Source organism: Arachis hypogaea, chromosome 16 (genome assembly GCF_003086295.3).
Source record: "Arachis hypogaea cultivar Tifrunner chromosome 16, arahy.Tifrunner.gnm2.J5K5, whole genome shotgun sequence".
NCBI classification, from domain to species: Eukaryota; Viridiplantae; Streptophyta; class Magnoliopsida; order Fabales; family Fabaceae; genus Arachis; species Arachis hypogaea.
The window spans coordinates 40,782,860-40,805,320 of NC_092051.1; the positions used below are offsets into that span (position 1 = coordinate 40,782,860).

At 34.3% G+C, this 22,461-nt stretch overlaps 2 protein-coding genes across 2 annotated transcripts; one reads left to right on the plus strand and one right to left on the minus strand.

Annotated features, from left to right (window-relative positions):
* Positions 1-561: 561 nt before the first annotated feature.
* LOC112759170 (uncharacterized) lies at positions 562-2,730 on the plus strand. Its single transcript, XM_025807988.3, has one exon. The coding sequence runs from the start codon at positions 1,090-1,092 to the stop codon at positions 2,530-2,532; it is 1,443 nt and encodes a 480-aa protein (XP_025663773.1). The 5' UTR covers positions 562-1,089; the 3' UTR covers positions 2,533-2,730.
* A 1,629-nt stretch (positions 2,731-4,359) lies between these two features.
* On the minus strand, positions 4,360-7,529 carry LOC112759171 (probable E3 ubiquitin-protein ligase LOG2). The gene is made up of 3 exons (XM_025807989.3): positions 6,399-7,529; positions 4,862-5,357; positions 4,360-4,711 (listed from the first exon to the last, which is right to left on the minus strand). Exons 1-3 carry the CDS (start codon positions 6,872-6,874, stop codon positions 4,601-4,603), a joined length of 1,083 nt encoding a protein of 360 aa, XP_025663774.1. The 5' UTR covers positions 6,875-7,529; the 3' UTR covers positions 4,360-4,600.
* Between the last annotated feature and the right edge of the window lie 14,932 nt (positions 7,530-22,461).

Here is a 22,461-nt window from a genome sequence, read left to right on the forward strand (position 1 = left end):
GCAACCTCTTGAATAAGTATGGGGAGATTATGCCATTTGAGTTATAACTCATTGGCGGTGCGACGAATTTGCTCTAAAAAAATCGTATTTAAAAAATTAAAATTTAAAAATAATGTTTGAGAAAATATGATTTTTTTTTATTTTATTTCTAAAAAAAATCCTTAAAAACATGACGTAAAATTAAATAAAAGACACAAATTTATTGATACCTCTTTATCCTTGTAAAATTTTTGGATAATAATAACTAATATTTAGGGACAATTTTTATTTATTTATATAGGTCTATTTAAAATTTGTATATTAAAGTTAATTTTTAAAAATAATTAAAATGTATTTTCATAAATGATTTTGAAAATATTCTTAACTTATAACAAAAAAAGAAATGCAAATACAGAAAACTTTCAATTAATAAAATACAAAATATTAACTTTGTAATTTTTAAAAAGCAGAGAAAATAGGATGGTGATGTAACAAGAGGAGAGGATGGTCGACGATATTATGCCACGTAGCTAACATTTTGCATCGCATGGGCCATGGCAGCAAATAATAGATGACACCTTCGCTGGTCCTTACCTTACTGCGTAACACGCAATCACCCCCCATTTCCCGGTCCTATATTTTCCCCAGATCTACACTCACTCAACTCCCAATCTCTTCAGAGACACACACTCGCTCCATCTCCACCTCTGCTTCAGATCTACCTAGGGTTTTTTACTCATAGCACCCTTTCAATTTTTGTTAGAATATTGATTTGATGCTGGAGTTGGGAGGATGAAGTAAGGAACTGAATGTGAGGGGGGCACAATGGGGACGATGATGGGTGGGGGATTATGGTATGAATCATCACCGAAAAGGGTTCCAAGGGGGGTCTGGTTAAGGTTCCAAATCTCAATGGGCGTCCTCGTGGGTGGAAATCACACCTCCTCCAGGTTTTGCACTCGCTAATCATCTCTTCTTCTCCACTTTCCGGCTTTCAAATCTTTCAAGAACCCTTTCTTGTGTTCAATCAATCAACCGAACTCCGAGCTTCCTTTTTTTTTTTTATTTTAAATTTTTCTTTATTGGTGTTATCTTCAATCCTCGAATCCCATGGATGCCAAAGCCATCAAACTCCAGATCCTGAAGGGGTCCATAGCGAGGCGCGTGTTCTTCCGCTCAATCATGCTCGCTTCCGCCATCTCGATCGTTTCTCTGCTCCGCGCCTTCTCCGCCTTCGACTTGGCTGACTTAGCTCCGGTGACACTGACCTACACCGACTGCGTCGCCGCGGGTTCCGAAATGCGTTTCGAAAACGCCACTCTGCAGAGCCGCGTGCTCAGCACTTTCTGGAGCTCCTTCTACTGCGAGAAAGACGAAAACTTGACGGTCAACGTGGTCAACGACCTTATGAAGAAGCAACTGCTGAATTGCGGAGCCAAGAGCCTCTGCGTCGGAGAAGGTTCGGCGATGGCCGTCGCCGCCATGAAGCACATGGGATTCTCCAGCGTTACCGGTGTCCACAGGCACCGGTTCTTCTCCCTCAAGCAGAAGAAAATCGTGTACGAGCTCAATTACCAGGACTGTTCATTCGATTTCGTGCTGTCAAGGGATCTTGACAAGGTTTCTGTTCCTGCGTTGCTCGTTCTTGAGGTTGAGCGTGTTCTAAAGCCAGGTGGTGTCGGTGCCCTTCTTGTGGGTCCCACTGGCTCCAATTCCATCCCCAACGACCTCATTAGGTCTGCAACACCGGTTTCATCGTTGCTAAGATCTTCCACCGTTCTGCATGTTGGTTCTGTTGGTGATCTCAACCTTGTTGTGTTCAGGAAAAGGGTGGAAAATGATACTGTTTCTGGTGCTTTCTATCAGTATCCACTTCCTGCGGATTGTTCTAGCATAAGTCTTACAAAGCCTTTGATTCAGCTCATGGAGCCTCTTGTGAGTCAGAAGCCGCCACTTGGGTATGAGAAGATGGTACCTTACTTGCCAAAGTTCGTGGATGTTTCTTCTAGGAAGAGGATGGTTTATATTGATATTAATGGGGGGCGAGAGATCCTCAATGCTAATGATAATCCTAGTGATTGGTTCTTGCCATCTTACCCTATTAGTCAAAAGGATTTCAATGTGTATTTTGTTCACTATAACACTTCGGTAATGTTGTCCTATGTGAAGCGACCTGGTGTGACATTTGTTTACTATCCCGGGTTGGCCGGTAAGGCCGCGGCCAAGGCTAATCTTGATGCTGCTGATGATGATGATGGAGATTTGGAACCGTTTGTTGGGGAGGACGAGTTTGATTTCCTTGCTTGGTTCAAGGAAACTGTGCAGTATGCTGATTTTGTTGTCCTCAAAATGAATGCAGGGAATGCTGAAATGAAGTTCCTCTTGGATGTGTTTGAGAGTGGAGCAATATGCTTTGTGGATGAATTGTTTCTGAGGTGCCCAGAGAGTGGAAATGACGATGAGAAAACTGGTATGGGCAAGGATAGCTGCATGGATATTTACAAGGGTCTCAGAAGCAATGGTGTCTACGTTCATCAGTGGTGGGCGGACTAAATTATGCATGATCTGAATAAGAAGCAAATCGTGTTTCCAAGTGTCTTGTGAGTTATTATTGCGTTTTGTTGTTTGTTGAGGTGTGTTGGATGCTATGAACATCCGAGTGCTTTATGGTTGGGCGCTTGCTACTAAATAATCAACCACTGTTGTCATTCTCGTACGGTTTGCTAATAAAATCTCTGTTATGTTCCTTTATCTTTATTTAATCTAAGTTTTGGGGTGTGTTTTAGGCTTTTAATACAAAATGAGGCCATCGGCATCAATTAACGTACCTATTATTTAATTGTCAATAGATGCCATGATGAATAATACTTTACTCTTATCCCGTACGTTGGTTATTGTTGTACTAACGCCTTGGTGTTACAATATTTCTCCTTATGTTTGACCTTGTGCTTCATACTTATTTAGTTCATTCAATCTTCAATTTACCTTGCATGTTTTTGAATATCTCTCTGAGCTCCACACTGCGACGAAAGACTTTTGATCACGATACTTTCTGTGATTTGGATATTGGTTTGAAACTCTGAATACCTAGGTCAAGAAGGTTACCGAGTGTCCATTGTGTGAACCATACTCACGTCATGTTAGAGGAAATTGTTATATCGTATATATCCACTTTTTAATTACATCTTAAATAGCAAACTCGATGTGTTACATGCAATATAAAATTATAAAGCAACAAATATTTTAGCCTACTCCTAAAACACATCCGAGGCCACTCTTGTTCATATATCACTATCACTTGGCAACGCTATCATGTATGTGCAACACACCATAAGTGCGATGTGCATGCATGCGGTAGTTTATTCTTATCTTAATTTATCTACAACTACAAGGACGTTACTAAAGTATTTTAAATGAAAAATTATTGGAACCAGCAATTTTTAGTAGTTTTAACCATTATTTGACCAGCACAAATACTAAATTATCTTTAACAGATAAATTTTACTAATTCATGTGTAAATTCTAAAAAATATATGTATAAATTGTATTAATTTATGTGTGTAAAACTCTAGTAATATAAGTACAAATTATAAATTTATTGTGTGTAAAACATCTATAAATATTAGTGTAAATTATTATTGGTCAAATATTGGCCAAAAAAGATAAATATTTGCTGCTTATTAGTGTAAATTATTACTGGTCAAATATTGGCCAAAAAAGATAAATATTTGCTGACCATATAGCATTGCTCATTTTAAAATATCAATTGGCTTGTTGGTTATACAAGACCAACAGAGATGAGTGCATGATGAAGCTGTCAATATCACCCGACCCACAACCTAACGTTTCCCCAAAGCGCAAACAAAACATAGCTGGAGATAGGATGAGAAAAGAAAGAAACACCCATCACACATACTCGTATGACAATCCATTTGTGTCAAACATTGACACCTTGATCTTTCATAAGCCACAACTGTAACTACATGGAAATGGGAAAGGAAGCTAGCTAAATAACGAAAGGCAAACCTAAACCTTAAGGTTCCGATCACCTCCATCAAAATACCTAATTCTACATTGTTACAATCCTTAAATGTCTTCCCCTTCCTAAATCCTAATGTTTTGTTAAGCAAGGTTGTTACCATTCAGTTACCTCTTCTGCCCCTTGATCTCTATTCTTTACCCACTCTTTATTATGTTCCCTTTACCTCGTAAGGTGGGATGCCCAACATACCCTCCTTATCGATACTATAAAGGACTCAACTTTTTACAACAGGGACGACAAAAATATACATTAATACAGGCTATTACAGAAAACCGAAAAACATCAAAGCTTTCGTTTTTTTATTTATTTAAGTGTTATTTGAAGTGAGACATATTTAATTATATTTTGTAAGGGAAGGTATTGCATTAGTACTGTCTTATACAAGCCAGGTGCAAAGCGAGCCTGTTCACCATGTTAAACCTCATGTCATCATACATAAGATTCATTCTACAATTTTTTTCCCCCCTGATTATGGAAGAAAAATGAGGCAGAAACCTAGAAATGAATGAAACAGGGAGAAGTACTAAAGTATAACACTTGGGCTGTACAGAATATTGAGGGGCAACCAATATAAATTCCTCATTCCTCAGGTCCTACCTTTATCTCCAAAAGCCTCTCAACTGGTTGTCTGCAAATTGGGCATCTATTTGTCTGGAACCTCAAAACCTTTGCGCATCCATTACACATGCACTGCCAAAAATAACACGGGGAATCATTAAAAGCCCCAGAATGACAAGGGATAGAAGGACAATCATACTGCCCTAATACTAATGATTAGCATTGCATCATACTGTCAACAAATCGAAGTAAACTTTATTAAAGAAAGGGCAATGCAAATACCATATGTCGGCAGGGATGCACAATTGTGTCGCGAGGCTCTGTCAAACAGATGACACATTCTTTCCCCTGGTCACTCTCATCTGCACCAGTCTCTGTTGAACTTCCAATACCGTATATCTCCTGCAACTCATACCTCATTCCATTTGCCCACAAAATCTGCTTGACAACTTTTACCCGGAATTCACCTTTCTCCTTCTCAAACACTGCTTGTGTTATCTGCGAGTTTCTGGTATTAGATGTTGTAGTTTCATCAGATCCATTGGTATTACTAGGAGATGCATCTGCCTTTACTACTAGAGGGTAGACATCCATCTCACCCACTTGCAATAATTCTGTCTCATTCAACATTTTAAAATCAATACCACTTCCAGCAGGCTGCCTGAACTTCTGGCCAAGACCTTGCTGAAAATTAACCGTCATGGGTGCGAGAAGGTTTTCTTTCACTGGTGTTAGAATGCAGCTTTCATTTTCTTTCGCAAAGAAATAAATTGTGATGCTGTTAAAGAGATAAAGAAACAGGATAGTTAGAACATGCAAAACAAAGAATTTTAGTACAAAAACATTCATAATCAGTAGATCATCGTTTGATGACAAAAACCTCAACACAAATGGCAATTAGCATTTAAGACAAAAGTATAAAACATGGCTACATAATGCTGTTTCACAGTAAAGCAAAAAATACTCATAAATACTGAAAGTAATCCAATGGTATGTTCGCATTAGAAAGGGAGGGGGGAAAAATCAGCTTACACAATGTTGGAGAAATGAAGTATGTATTATAGAAACAACTCAGATAATTAACAACGGGTGGATACTAGAAACATATATTGCAATAAGAGGTAATAGATCATGCAAGAGACAATATGTGATTCCATAACGCTCCCAACCCACCCCCTACTTGGCAGCGTACATAGAATTAGAAACAGCCAAACAGGTAAACGAAATACAATTCATAAGCAATTATGGATTATCAAACAAAGATATATCATCATCACTCCAGCAATCTGTAGCAGCAATAAGTTATGCTTTGTCAAATTGGCTCCCCAGATTATAAAGAAAATCAAGCCCTAGATACATGAATATTTTCTAAACCAGCAAACCACAACCACCTGCAAAACAAGATATTCATTCAACAAAAACTGTTTTCCATAGAATTAAAAAAAAGGGGTCAATGAGCTACCGAAGCCATCAACTTCTTGAATGCAGCAACCTTCCTACTTCCTACACAAATCTTTTCTTCCGATAATATAATTGCATATCTAAATGGATAAACATATAACATGGTGTCAATTATATTAGCACATTCATATCCTAATTTACATTAGAATCACCTTTAATTCAGTTTAGTCAAGTTTACCACCACAGCATGAAAGGTTCGAGCACATCACAATATGTATTCAACAAACACGACAACCACAACATACATTGATAATTCAACACAACAAAATTCATTCACATAATTAACATTACCATGATCAACAACTAACAGAAAAGCCAAAAAAAAAAAAAAAAAAAAAAAAAAAAAAAAAAACCTTACCAGCCAGAAACCGTGGCGTCAAACGTGAATGAGACGAGGAATTGGCCAGGGTTCTCCTCATCGGGCTCGATCTTCAATGTTTCCTTCTTGACATTTACGTCGTTCCTGATTGTCACGGCCTTCTGGTGCTCCACGATAGGTGCTGGAGGAGCCACCATGGTCCCGCAAGGGTAACCTCGGCCGCCAACCCACCCGACCCCCATTTGAGGCTGGTGTTGGTGCTGGTGCTGGTTGTGGTGGGGGAAGGGCACCGTCGGCGGCGGAGGGTAGTAAGCGGGGTAAGGGTACTGCGGGTATTGCATCGGACGGTTCTGGTTCGGGTACTGAGCCGGGTACGGGTTGCCTCCGGGATACAGGAAGGGATTGGAGGTGATCTCCGGCTGCGGCGTCACCGGAGGAGGAGGCGGTGGATGAGTCCTTCTAGAAACAACATGTCGCCGACGGGTGGTGCCGCCGCTACTCGATGCGTTGCCCATGATTGGGGAATTAGAAAAACAAACCCTAATTTTAAATAAAATGTTTTTCCCCCCTTTTTTTGTGAATAACTGGATTTTTCAGACACCGGTGGTTCCGGCGGTAGAATTTTTGTGTTTTGTTTTTTTTCCTTCTTTTGTTTTTAGAGAGCTTTGTAAAAGAAATAGAAAGAGAAATGAAAATGTGGGGAAGGGGGGAAGGAAATGAATGTAAGATTTATGAGCAGAAAAGCTTAGAGGGTTTGTTGTTGTTCTGGTTGTTATTGTCGTTGATGTTGTTGTGTTGATGGTGGTGGCGAAAAAGGGTGCTGTGAAAACTTGGAATTATTGAAGGGAGATTCTCTCTCTTTAAACAATAAAATAAAATACTTTGGGTTTTTAGATTTTTTTTTTGAAGAATATTAGAGAATTATTAAAATTTATTATTTTTTATTATTAAATATAAGATAAAATATATTATTAAATTATTAAAAATAAAAATTAAATTAATAATTAATTAAATAATAACAAAAAGTAATAAATTTTGATGTTTTATTTATTTATTTTTAGTGTTCTAGGTAATTAGATATGGTAACGAATGAAGCTATGAAGAGAAGAATAAAAGATTATGTATGTTTATTTATTAGATTTGGAACCAGATGAGATTAAAATAGAACGGACAAAGCAAATATTAAATCCTGAAATAAATATAGATAGAGAATAGATGGGGACATGGGATTGCGTAAAGCTCAACCCAGAGGAAAAACACAATTCGTAGGAAGGAGAGTGGGGGACTTGGCAAGTTACCTAATAAATAATAATACGTTATACTATATTAGTTTGGTCAGTTTGGAACTTTGGATAGATGTATAAATATTTTTTTTTAATTTTTAATTTATAAAAAGTTATAATATTAATATTTGGTATAATTATAAAATTAAATTATAATATTTAAAAAATTATTAAATGTTTATAAAAAAATTAAAAAAATATTTTTTATAAATATTTTTTTATTATTCTTCTTTTAAAATAAAAATTTTTAAAATTAAAAAGTTAAATATAAAATAATTTATTTATAAATTATTTTTAATATAAATATTTATTATTTATTTTTTAAAAAAAAATTAATTAAACTATTTATTCAAAATAAATTTCAAAAGCTTTTGTATCTTTTTTTTAAAATAATAATACTAAATAATTAATTTTTTCTGTCAATATTAATTAATTAATTTATAATTTATTTCTTATTATTATATTATTTTTAAAAAACAATTTAAATTTTTATATCACTATTAATTATTTTATTTATTTAAAATTTAATATTAAAATTTATTATACTATATTTATTTTTTTAATTTACAAAATTATAAATCAAATACGATTCGAAGTCATTCAAAATCAATTTAAACTGCATCGGACCACTCACGACAACAAAGTTATTATTTTTTTTTTGTCAATAAATTGGACAACTCCAATCTTAAGTATTATACACATTTATACACACACAATTTTTTTTCTTTTGGTCAAATTTACATTAGATAAGAGTTGAATTCAAGATCTTTTAATAAAAAAGGGGACATATGCCATGTCAGATAAGGCTTATCGACATAGCAAAGCTGTTATAAATCTGAGGCCGCCGATGTCAATGTCAGAAAAATAGTTTTTTTCGTTTTGGTGGTACGACAGAGGGCTCAATAGCTCAACTCATTCACCGAGTTGAGAACCAATGACCCTTCAGCCCAAGACTAATTTAAGGTATTACAGTGAGTATTGATCCGAAACCAGTATTTACTCACATAAGTCCAAAAGAAAAGTTGCTGACAAGAAAGCCCAAAAAAAGGTTGACCAAAAAAGGTCAGATTCATTCTTTCTATTTTATTCTTTTACCGGATGACTAATTTTTATGTAAGTTCAAGTTTAAAGTAACATATTTAAAAGAGTGAGTTACTCAAAAAAATATATTTAAAAGAATGAATAAAAAAAATAATTTTATTAATACTTTTTACTAAAAATAAATTTTTAAAAATAATTTTATGTTTTGTGGATATATTTAAGATTGATCCAATAATTTTAGTGCAGATCGAATCAAAATTTTAGTTATATCAAATCTAATTTGATCCACATTCATCCACTATTTTCTATACTTTTACGCACTTAGTTTCCTGTTATGAAGAATTTAGAATTAATATATATATATATATATTAATTGAGTTATTCATGTTCATCCTTCCGTCATCTTCCTCGTTGAGTTAGCTAACGTTGGCTGATGTGTGATGTTAACTGCCACCGTTGCAGACGTCTAGGTGTCCTTTGCTATTGTTGATAAGATAACTATGCGGAACCAATTCAAATCAGTCCCTTAATGTTTGAACCCTAATCTTCAATTCAATAATAAATAAGTTGCATTCAACAATCAGAGGGCCATATACTTTAGTTGGAAGAATTCCACCTTCCTTGAGAAATCTTTCATCGTTGGAGACTCTATCACTTGCATAAATCATCTTGAAGGAAATATACCTCATATTTTGGGTAGGTTATCCAATTTGAATTCTATTTTTCTTGGTTCAAATAATTTGTCAATCATGATTCCTCTTTCACTTTATAATCTTTCCGATATTCGAGATTTTGATTTAGGGAAAAAAATTAGTGGGTACTCTTCCTTCAAATGTAGACCATGCATTTCCCAATCTTCAGTAGTTTACTATTAGATTGAACCAATTTACTGGAACTTTTTCATCTTCAATATTCAACCTGTCTCAGTTGCAAGTGTGTGATATAGGAGTGAATAATTTTAGAGAACAAATTCATTTACTTTGGGAATTGGCTTGAACAAGCTTCAGCAACTTATAATGGACTATAACAATCTTGGGAGTGGACAAGCTCATGATTTGGATTTTCTTTTCTCACTAACCAATTGTACTCAATTGCAAAAGTTGTGTTTTGAGGCAAATAATCTAGGTGATGTATTGTCAGATCTCATAGGCAACTTATCTACCCATCTCTATTTATTTGATATGTGAGTTAATCAGATATCTGGGAGGATACCTCAAATAATTGGAAACTTAATCGGCTTGACTACACTTATTTTGGCACAGAATTCTCTTTAGGGATCAATTTCAGATTCAGTTGGAAAGCTTGAAAATCTAGCAAGATTGAACTTGCAACAGAACAAGTTATCTGGTAACATTCCTAGTGTTATTTGCAATCTTACTATGTTATCTGAAGTTTATCGTGGCATCAATAAGTTCGAAGAAAGCCTTCCATTTACCCTTAGATACTGTACCATGATGCAGAAACTTGTTGTAGATACAAGCTACTTAAGTGGTAATATACCCAATAATACATTCGGGTATCAAAAAGGTTTAATAACTCTTGATTTATCCATCAATGCCTTGACCGGTTTAGTTCCTTCAGATTTTGGTAACTTGAAACAACTTTCCATACTGTATCTACATACAAATAATTTGTTTGGTGAAGTTCCCCTGGAACTTGGTGTTTGTTCCGCTTTAACAGACTTTTGTCTAACGAGAAACTTCTTTCATGGAAGTATGCCTTCGTTCTTGGGTTCTCTAAGAAATCTAGAAATTTTAGACTTCTCAATCAACAACTTCTCAAGCACAATTCCGAATGAACTTGAGAATCTGACTTTTCTAAATTATTTAAACTTGTCTTTTAACTATTTTTATGGTGAGGTCCCAATAGGAGGAATCTTCAGAAACATCACGGCAATGTCACTCATTGGAAATGAAGAACCTTGTGGTGGGATACCTCAGTTGAATCTCCCTCCAAGTTCTGAGTTGCTTTCACATAAACATAAGAGTTCTTTTAAAGTTACCGTGATCATTGTAATTAGTGGTTTCGACATCTTTTGTAGTTTTCATCTGCATTTGTTTTTTGAGGAAAAAGCCCAAAACATTATCTTCTTCACCATCACTGGAACATAGGTACCTGAAGGTTTCTTATGGAGAGCTACATCGAGCAACCAACGGATTTTCTGCATCAAATCTAGTTGGCACCGGAAGTTTTGGCTCTGTATATAAAGGAACACTTGTCCAATTTGAAAGACCTATTGCTGTGAAGGTGTTGAATCTTCAACCTCTGATTGTTGAACGCGACTTATTTATCGTCGAATTGAAGATTAGGGTTCAAACACTAAGGTAGCGTTTGTTTTGAGGTACTGAGACAGAGACTGAGAGACTGAGACTCAGTATCATGTTTGTTGGTTTAGAGACTGGTACTAAAATTTTTGTCTCTGTCTCTAAAATTTCAGTATTTTAGTACCTCCAAAAAGTAGGGACACAGGGGGCTAAAATTTTTAAAGATGGAGACTGAAACTTTAATAACATTTTATACCTAAAATATCCTCATAAATTAATTAATTTCAATTTTACCATTTGTACAAATTAAATTAGAGTTTCATTCTTGTTTCAATTTCTGTCTCTCACTTTGCACCAAACAGAATACTGAAATTTATTTCAATCTCTGTCTCTTAGTCTCTGTCTCTCAGTCTCAGTCTTTCCGTCTCTGTCTCTCCACCAAATACTACCTAAGAGACTGATTTGAACTGTTTCAGCATAGTTACCTTGTTAGCAATAGCAGGGGATACCTAGGTGCCTGCCACGGTGGCAGTAAACGTCACACGTCCGCCAACTCAGCAAGGGAGATGACAGAAGGACGAACGTGAATAACTCGGTTATCTTTTGAGGATTATTTTGATTAACTTTATCTTTCGGAAACGAAAATGGTATATCTTTCAGGGACGATTTTGACTATTAACTCATAATATTAAAAGACTATCAGAATTTATTAAATTTTTACTATTAGTTATCAATGTTAAAAGTATGAAATCAGAGACGGACTCATGCTTTAATTTGTGGGGCAACTGCCCCACTAACATTTTAAAAAAGTGTAAAAATTATATGTATAAATATATATGTATTTCCATTGAAAAATTATATTTTTCCTTACATTAAAAAAAATAACTATTAATTATGTTAAAATATTTATTTTATATATATTTTTTAACTTTTAAAATAAAATTTTAATACATTATTAATATAAAATAGTTGTACATATCAACATGTGCATTTAATTATGTAATACCATATCATAAAAAATAACTATCTTTTATATTGATTACATTGGAGTAAATTGAATTTTATTTAGTTAAAATTTATCCTTGAATATTTTTTTTTCTACTCAACTTTAATATTTATTAGTAAATTGAAGAATTTTGTACTAGACATATATTTTGATTATTAATTTTTAAGCATAAAGTAAATTACAAATCAATTAAAATAATAACACATTTTGTACTTTTTTTCTATCTAAGTAACTAATTTTATTATTATTATTATTATTATTATTATTATTATTTGAAATTAATTCTCAGTCTTTCTTTTATTAAATAATTGAATAATTATTAAATAATCTATAAAATATATAATAAGAATATGAGAAATTTGGTGCATAATTTTTTTTCTAAAATACAATTTGACATACATAATTCATAAAAAAATTATGTTTGACTTTCATTATTAATTAGAAAATAATATTTTATCATCTTAATTAATTTCATTATTTATTATTATTATTATTTTATAAAAAGGTGAATTAATAACTATTTTTTTGCAATATTATTTAATATAATAAAAATTTATTTAATATTTAATATTTGTATATTATTTATTTTAATATACTTCGATACGTTTATAATTTTTTTTATTATTTTTATATGTTACATGTTTGTCATATTTATCTCACTGCTTAAAATTTTTGAATTTGTTATTAAAATAAAATATATTTTTAAATTATTAAACTATCTAAAATTAAATTATGATTAAGTAATAATTAAAAACAATAAATTCTAATAGTTGCTTGCATTTCTCATACATATACACCCGTGGTTTTTATCATCCTCATGGCTTCTCTAAGATCCTCTATGGAAAAAGAAAAATCAAGTTTGGCATTACACATGCAATGACACATGTGCTTCAGTTCAATTGTCATTGCAAGTTTTTACACTAGACCCCTCCGAGACTCGGAGTCAAAGTTGTTATTACTTATTAGCATTATTATTAAAATCAGATCGAACCGGATCGATTGATTTAGGGGTGTTCAAATCCAAACCGATTTAAATTAAATTGTTTATCCAATTCGATCTAAATCGAAAATCGATTAAAACCGTACTAATTCAGATTCTATTGGATTCTATTTTTTACAAACCGCTGGATTGGATCGGATTTCGAATCTACTTTTCATAACCGATCCAATCAAATTCAAACCGCACAATATGTTATAATATTATTATTTTATTATTATATTTATAATTATACTTATAATATGTTCAATTTGTTATACATTGTTCTATTATTCATGTATTATTATTATTTAATAAATATTTTATGTTCAAAATGTTATTTATTTATTTATTTTAACTAACCTATAATTTTATTTCTATTGTTATGTTATCGTTAGCTTTTTAAGATATTATTAAGACTTGTTATATCATTGTTGATTATTTAAAATTTGATGTTGAGACTTATTATATGTATTTAATTTTTTTTATTTAAAACCGCAAATTCAAACCAATTCAAACCGTTTGTAATCGGATCGGATCGGATCGGATTTCCAAAAAAATTTCATCCAATCCAAACCGTACCGCACATAAATTAAGCGTTCGGATCGGATGACTTTTTCCCTTAAAACCGAACCAAATCGTACCGCAAACACCCCTAAATTGATTCGACCAAAAATTTAATAAATTAATGGTTTAATCGATTTAGTTCATCAATTAGACCTTACATGCAATTAATTTGGTCAACAAGACTCTGAATAGTTAAAAATTGAACACTTTTTGTTGAATAGTGTAACATTTTGGTTTTTGTGATTGAATCGCGTATACAAATTTTATGTTTTATTTGCATAATATCTATGACAATTTTTTTTTGGCAAACTTTAAAATAAAATGAATAATAATATATGTTATTATTTAATTTTATTTGACGAAAAATATCACTTGATATTAAGCTCAAAAAATTATAAAAGTTTAACTTTATTAATATCATTTACATTAGTAATTTATCTAACTTTTATTTTAATTAAATACCACCACTTGAGATAATTATTTGAGCTTTTACCATGTCTAATAATTACTTTAATTACCTTCCATGATATTTAAAAAGTAACCTTACTGACTTAGCAGTTTAAAATCGCAACATGCAGTTCTTAATACGCCATGTGTTGCGACGCATACATCCTTCCCCTTGATTAAGTGACACTTAACCACTAATCAAGCCATATAAAAGCACAATCTCTCTCTCTCTCTCTCTCTCTCTCTCTCTCTCTCTCTCTCTCTCTCTCTCTCTCTCTCTCTCTCTCTCTCTGAGTCGAGGCATGCATGGGAAGAGTGGGAGGATTTTTTTTTATTTTAGACTTTCCGAGCTTGATTTCTTAAGATCCGTGACTCTTACAAAAATTCTAATCCGATAGAAGTAACCGTATCTTCCTCCTCTATGCGGTGACGTGTGTTTTATTCGGTGGAATCGCGAAGTGGAGCTGCCCTTGCCAGGAACCAATTCATCTGAACCAAGGAGGGGAGGAACCACCGTGTTTTCGACGTTTTCACTCTGTTTGACCGATCAAAAACCTCCTCTGATATCTTGTGTATATTTTACGCTTCACAAATGTAGGATTTGACTCTTTAATCGGTTAAAATTATGAATTAATTAATATATGTGGTTGGATTGTTGTCTGTTGATGTCTGCTATTCAAATATGTGATTATTGGCTTTGAAATTTTAGCTGAATTGCTGGTGGAATTATTGTTGTGATTCGACCGTATTGAGAATTTGGGAACTGAGATGTTGTTGTTGAATAATTGGATAAAATTTGAGTTATATAATAGTATGTAACTGAGTTTTGTCGGACGAAAGTTGATTTGGGATTAAATATAACTAAATGAATATTTTGAATGGAGATTTCGAGTAAAAAAATAGCAGAGATTTAACTTTTGAGAAAGATTTAATGAATGAAAATTATTTATTTATAAATATATAAATTTTATTGAAATTAATTGAGTTTCATTTTTTTTGAAGAAAAATATTTGATTTGTAATAAAGGGTTTAAAGTGGAAGACGGCTTTGAAAAAAATATGACTCTAATTGAACGAAAAAGGTTTTATTTTGAAAACGGAAGAACCGTATCCAATTTACTTATTTTACTGAAGTTTTGGATATTTGAAAATTTATACAATATTTTGAATAATTTATAAAGTAATTAGTGAAGACTCGAGCTCTTTTATAGAAGTTTAGAGTTATTTAGAGTAATTTTAAAATACGCCAATTTAATTAAAATAACTTGCAAAATATGCCCTTTTTCAAAGTTTAAACATATTTATGAATTTTTTTAAAAGTATTTAATAGAATTTAAACACAACTTTGAGATATTCGAAAAAGTTATTCTAAAGTTAAATCTCATGACCCGTTTCAGTTGATTATTTTAGAAAAATTGTGGAATTCTGCATAAGAAATTATTATATATTGAAAGGTATTTGATTATGTGATGAGATAATTGTGGTTGGAAGTGCTACACCAATGACTCTTCTTGTCATTGATTTATTCGGCGATTGCCGAAGAGCATTACGGGCACTATAGCTCAAGAGTGTGACCCGTCACTTTAATCGTGGGAGCAGTATGGGTGCTATATTCCAAGAGCGTGCAGACACTATAACCCAAAAGTGTACCGGGCACTATACCCTGAAGCGATGGCAACGAGAGACAACGTCCGTAAGGATGTAATGTCGGGCGCGAGTCGAAAACTGACGGATGAGCTCATTACCTACACTAGGGCTAGACATGCATCATACTTGTTTGTGCATATCTCTTGTGTGTTTCGAATTCGTTCTTGTGGTTGTATGTTATGTTATTGTTTGCTTTTGTTTGTTGTTGGCCTATGTTCTTTTGTTGTGGTCGGTTTGATCTGAGACACGTGGCCGTTATGTAAAAGCAAATCAATTTGTTTCACCCCGACCCTACTAAGAACTCCCCATTTCATATCCCTATCTTCCTACCCCCTTCATATGGAGACGAGTGTAATCTTCTGTGAGTTTGAGTAGCCTTATGTATACGGGGATCGTATTCTTCACAGCTTCTATGTGGTGGCCGCGAAACCTTGAGTCCGTAAGTACGTAGTTAGAGATCATCCCTTTCAGCACCCGCTAGATTCACTCCTCTTTGATCCTGATGCACCGTATGCTTTTCTGCTGTCATGGTTACATTCCGATTCTGTTCACCATCCTTTTGATCACATGCATGGATGTCCCATTCCTACACATCAGGATGGTTAGGTAGTGTAACACCCTCACTATCAGAATGTCACGCTTCCAGCTGCGCTACTCTGATAGCGAGAATATTATGACGACTTTCATTTATTTAATAATAAAATATGAGCCTTTAACTCGAAACTATATCGTTGTTTTATTTGAAAAACCGAAAATATTTTTTATTTATCAAACATGCATATATAACCAAATTCCAATCACAACTCTCATACATATAAATTTATATAAACATACTAGACTTCCAATACAAGTAACTTTACAAATATTATAAGCATACATCTCATTATGACTCCTATCCCTCTTACAAAGACATAATAACAAGGGCGAGAAAAAACTATAATATATACAATAATATACAACACAAATCAGATGCGAGAAAGAAACTTCTTAAACTCTTCGTCCGTCTTGAAAAGGAAAATCTGTAGGGGGTGAGAATATCGTCCTTGCTGGTTCTCAGTAAGGAGTTTCTAAAAATTGTCATAAGAGGATACGTATAAAGAAAACTGATTTCAGTTGTAGTGATTATCATTTGTCTTATAAATCTATTCAAAACATTAATAAGTAATTTTTTAAAAATTCAAAGTTCACTTCTTTAGTTAAAAGAATTTCAAAACTCAATTAATATCTCATAACAAAATCAATTTCAGCCTCCCGCCCAACATATAATCATATCTCATTACAGCCTCCGACCCAAATCAAAATCAACTCGGCCTCTGACCCAAATCAACTCAAAACACGGCCTTCAACCCAACTCAAATTAAATCTCCATCAATACTCAATCTCAAAATAGAATCAATTACTAGCATCAAACGGTACAAGGCAATACACTCAAAGAACAATTTCAGCTAGTACCACATCAGGAACAACCCTTAGTGTCACCACCACCAGTATAAGAAATCTCTTAGTTATTCAAACACAATCAAAATGCAAGGAATACACAAACAGAGAGAACAATTACAACAATTAATTCAATAAGCATATAGATACAATTATGCAAATAGGCAAGCCAAATACAAGATGCAACCCAAATAATGCACACAAATGCAAATGATGCATACCTACCCTATGGCCATGAGCTCATCTGTCGATTATACATCCAAACCCGACACACCCGATAGCTAACCTGGATATCGCCTCTCTAAGTGAAGGGAATCCTCAACCTTCCAGGAGGGAATCCTCAATCTCCCAATCCGAGAGAGATTATAATGTAACGATAGGAAATCCTCAACCTAACTCGTTCATACCACAATCAGAAATTGAATCAAAGGGAATCCTTAACCTTCTCCATTCAATTCTCCGATGTAACAAGAAAGAAAATTCTCAACCCCGCTTGTCTACTGCAACAAGAGAGTAAATTCTCAATCTCAGCTTGTCTATCATAGCAAGAGAGAGAATCCTCAATCTCAACCTGACGTGAGTGGGACAAAACCACCGTCCTCACCATATCAATCTAAAACTCCTTTCAATCCAACATAGTCAAATACAACCAAAATTAGAATTAACAATATAAAATTGAACCAAAGAGAATCCTTGACCTTCTATCCAACTTTCTGGTGCGACAAGCGAGGAAATCCTCAACCTCAAGCTTATCCACCACAACAAGAGAAGGAATCCTTAACCTTAAATTGTCTATCATAGCAAGAGAGAGAATTCTCAATCTCAACTTGCCTAGTTACTTCAATAGCAATATACATTCAGTTCACAACACGCCAAGAATCACTTTTTCTCAAATCATTCTCCTTTAAAACCAAAACCACTTTTTATAATATTTTTCGAAACCTTTAAAACAACGTCACTCAAAACCCGTTCTCTTTCATAAAACTCATATTTACTAAATCAAAATCCCCCAAACCAATTTTAGAATAATTTTCAGTTTAAATCCCTTTCAAAAGACTTAAAATCATTTCTTTTTGCCAATCAAACTCAAATACTATAAATTTGCTAAAACTCCCTAAAATGTGATCTTTAATCAAGTTCAAAACATAATCATTTTCATATTAGATCTAACTCAAAATGTAATTCATTTCTTAATAAATCAAAATCAAAACGTAATACTTTTCTTAATAGATAAAACTCAAAACATAATCCTTTCCCTAATAAATCGAACTCAAAACATAATATTTTTCTTAATAAATAAAACTCCAAGACATAATTCATTTCTTTTCTTAATAAATCGAAATCGAAAAATATAATCATTGAATCTAAACTTTTCTAAATAACTCTTCAAACTAAATCTCCAATTTTTATAAAAATTTCGGCAGCATCTCCTCTAAAATTCGGACTTTGCCACTCTTCAAGGGTCCCAACAACCAAACCAAACATCTCTCAATCATTCAAATCACTTCCAATAAACCATTATCACAATAATACCAACTCAACTCAAGGAATCAACAAAGCCTAGAACTCAAGCAGTCAATCTCATCAATCACAATTCAAACTAACTTCAACAAAATCAATTCATAATTTAGAATTCTTAGCCTTCTCAAACAGTTTCAAAACCAAACCACTACTTAATATAAACGTATATAAATCAGATTTCCAACGCAACTCATTTCTCAATATAAACATAACAAACAAATTTTCAAATTAAGCTTTCGTTAACCATCACAACGCTAACTCAATCAGTCAAGAATTCAATCAAGTAAATAATCACATTCTTTCAAAATAATGCAGTCAATCCATAAGACTCACATAACCACCAAAAATATATTTTTGCATCAATATCGATTTATAAAAATTCTTGACAATAACATGAGTTTAAGGAAAGTGCCCCTATCTCGATCGCGACTCAACAACGCGACGAAATTTTGTTTTCTCTCGGCCTGCAACGGCGGCAGCTGCAACCTCACCTCCAAACTACTTTCGCAACAACAGCAACAACAACTCTAATCGTGACATGCAATAACCAGAACTCGATCCTACGTTACCAAAACCTCAGAATTTTTAACCAAATATAACAGAATGCTGATTTCAAGGGTTTCGAAAACGAAAACGCTTACCACAACTAAGAAGAAACGATTGAACCAAGTAGCGGCAGTCCCTGTAGTAGTTTCGGTGGTCAGAAACACCCGACACATTCTTCTCCTCCTTTGGTAGTGATTCTCGTGGCAGCCACCTCTTCGTTCTCTTTCCTATCGACACTCCTCTCTATGGTGGAACAGCTCAACGGAAACAATGGCGGCCTCCATAGATGGCGACGACGAGCACGACAACAGCGGCGAGTCACAGCTCCTTGCGGCTCCAACCCTCTCTCTCTCTCTCTCTCTCTCTCTCTCTCTCTCTCTCACTGTCGGTTGGGCTTCCTGATGGCAATGTGAGCTTCGGCAATGACAACGGCTTTCCTTAATGGCAGCGGTGGCGTCTTTTTCATTTGCGACGGCGACAGACCCTTGTAGTGGTGGCGATAGAAAGTGGATGAACGACAGCGACGCGGGCTCGGGCTCCATGGATGGGATGGCGAGGACGACGCATGCAGAGGTAGCCTGCAAGGATGACGATGATGGCGACTCCTCGTGGCGGTTGCGCTCCTTTCGGCGACGGCGAGCCCCAATGCCGCCGCGCAGCGGAAATCCCTCTCCCTCCTCTTCTCTCTGCGCAACTACCTCTCCCTTCTTCTTCTCATGGCATTGTGTGTCTTGTGTGTAGTGTGTACATGAGTCCGGTGAGCTGAGTGTGTGTGTTTGTGTTTCCATTGAGAGAGTGATAGTGAGAGAAATTGTCGTGTCGATCTAGAATTTCTCTTATAGAAATAAGAATTTCGTTGTAAGCATAGCTCCAAACCAACAAACAATTCTCACATAAAAAATTTGAGTTGTCACAAGTACAAACTCCAATAAAAATTAACCGAAGTATTTAAACCTAGGGTCATCTCACAAGGAATTGCAATGAAATATTTGATTATTGACTATGAAGATGCAAGGGGGTTTGATTGGTAAAAGGGCAAGAAAATAAATGGCAACAAACGTAAATCAAGTAACTAACGAAAGCAAGTAATAAAGAGAGATATTCATGGCAAGGGTTGAGATCATAGGATTTCTATCCTAGTCACTAATCATAACAATAATTAACAAGAATTATTCTATTTCGTCATCCCTAACAATAGTAGAAGGTATAATGTTATCTTCACATGAGAGAAAGTCAAACAAGACTAGCTAATCTTAATCCAAAAGTCCTAATCAACTCACTAACTGAATTAGCAATAGATTAGAGTCAATGGAAACAATACTAGCTAACAACTCTAGATCACCAACATAGGTTGGGTATTGATGAGCGGATAATTTATACCCCTTTTTTGCATTGTTTTTATATAGTTTTTAGTATGTTTTAGTTACTTTTTATTATATTTTTATTAGTTTTTATTCAAAAATCACATTTCTGGACTTTACTATGAGTTTGTGTGTTTTTCTATAATTTCATATATTTTCTGACTGAAATTGAGGGACCTGAGCAAAAATCTGATTCAGAGACTGAAAAAGGACTGCAGATGCTGTTAGATTCTGACCCTCCTACACTCGAAATGGATTTTCTGGAGCTACAAAAGCCCAATTTACGCGCTCTTAATTGCGTTAAAAAGTAGACATTTTAGGCTTTTCAAAAATATATAATAGTTCATACTTTTCCCGAGATTTGATGCCCCAAACCAGTGTCCAAAGTCAGCCTAAAACTTTTTGGCGTAAAACGCCAGAACTGGCACCTTTTTCGGCATTAAACACCCATTCTGGCACCCAGGGTGGCGTTTAACACCAACTTTGGGCATATGAACGTGAAATCTTGAAAGCTCAGCCCAGGCACACACCAAATGGGTCCCAGAAGTGGAATTCTACACTATCTGCACTTAGTTACTCATTTTCTGTAAACCTAAGTTACTAGTCTAGTATAAAAACTACTTTTAGAGATTCATTTTGGAACTTATGACATTTTTACACTTCATATTGTATTTTTGATGGCATGAGTCTCTAAACCCCATAGGTGGGGGTGAGGAGCTCTGTTGTATTTCAATGGATTAATGCAATTACTACTGTTTTCTATTCAATCGCGCTTGATTCTATTCTAAGATATTCACTCGTACTTCAATATGGAGAATATGATGATCCGTGACACTCATCATTATCCTCAACCTATGAACACGTGCCTGACAACCACTCCCATTCTATCTGAGCTCAATGTAGTCATTGGGCGACAGCTTGAGTGCGTATCTCTTGGGTTTCTAATCCACAGACCAAGTCCGGAGGTTAGAACCTTCGTGGTATAGGCTAGAACCAATTGGCAGCATTCCTGGGATCCGAAAAGTCTAAACCTTATCTGTGGTATTTCGAGTAGGATCCGGAATGGGATGACTGTGACGAGCTTCAAACCTGCGAATGTTGGGCGTAGTGACAGTGTGCAAAAGGACAAGGGTCCTATTCCGACACTAGCGGGAACCGACAGATGATAAGCCATGCGTGTTTGGAGAAGAAGACAGCAGGAAAGCAGAGATTCAGATGACAGAGCATCTCCGGAACCTCAGCCTGTTTCGCACTACTGAATCACAAGTACTATTTATTTCATGTTATTTATTTTTCATAAATATAATCACTCTTATCATTAATCTCCTGACTAAGATTTACAAAATAACCATAGCTTGCTTCAAGCTGACAATCTTTGTGGGATCGACCCTTACTCACGTAAGGTATTACTTGGACGACCCAGTGCAGTTGCTGGTTAGTTGTGCGGAGTTGTGAAAAGTGTAATCACAATTTCGTGCACCAAGTTTTTGGCGCCATTGCCGGGGATTGATCGAGTTTGGACAATTGACGGTTTATTTTGTTACTTAGATTAGGAAAAATTTATCTTTTTGGTTTAGAGTCACTAACATTGAGTCTTCTATTATTGTTTTGGGTTAAAATTTTAAAATTCTTATTTTATTTTTCTAAACTATTTTCGAAAATTTTTAAAAACCAATAACTTCATAATTTAGTCTTCTGTTTGAATTTAGTTTTATGTTTTAAGTTTGGTGTCAATTGCATGATTTTATTTTTCTTTCAATTTTTTGAATTATATGTTCTTAGTTCTTTATTGATCTTTAAATTGTTCTTGATAATTCTCCTTATTTGATCTTTAAAATTTCTTATTTGGTGTTTGTTGCTGTTTATCTTATACATTTTCGAATTATTAGTGTCCAAAATATAAAAATTTTTAAGTTTGGTATCCTCTGTGTTTCTATCTTCTTAAAAAATTTTAAAGCTTATTCTTGGTGTTCATGTTGACATTTAAAGTTTTCCTGTTTGCTTTCT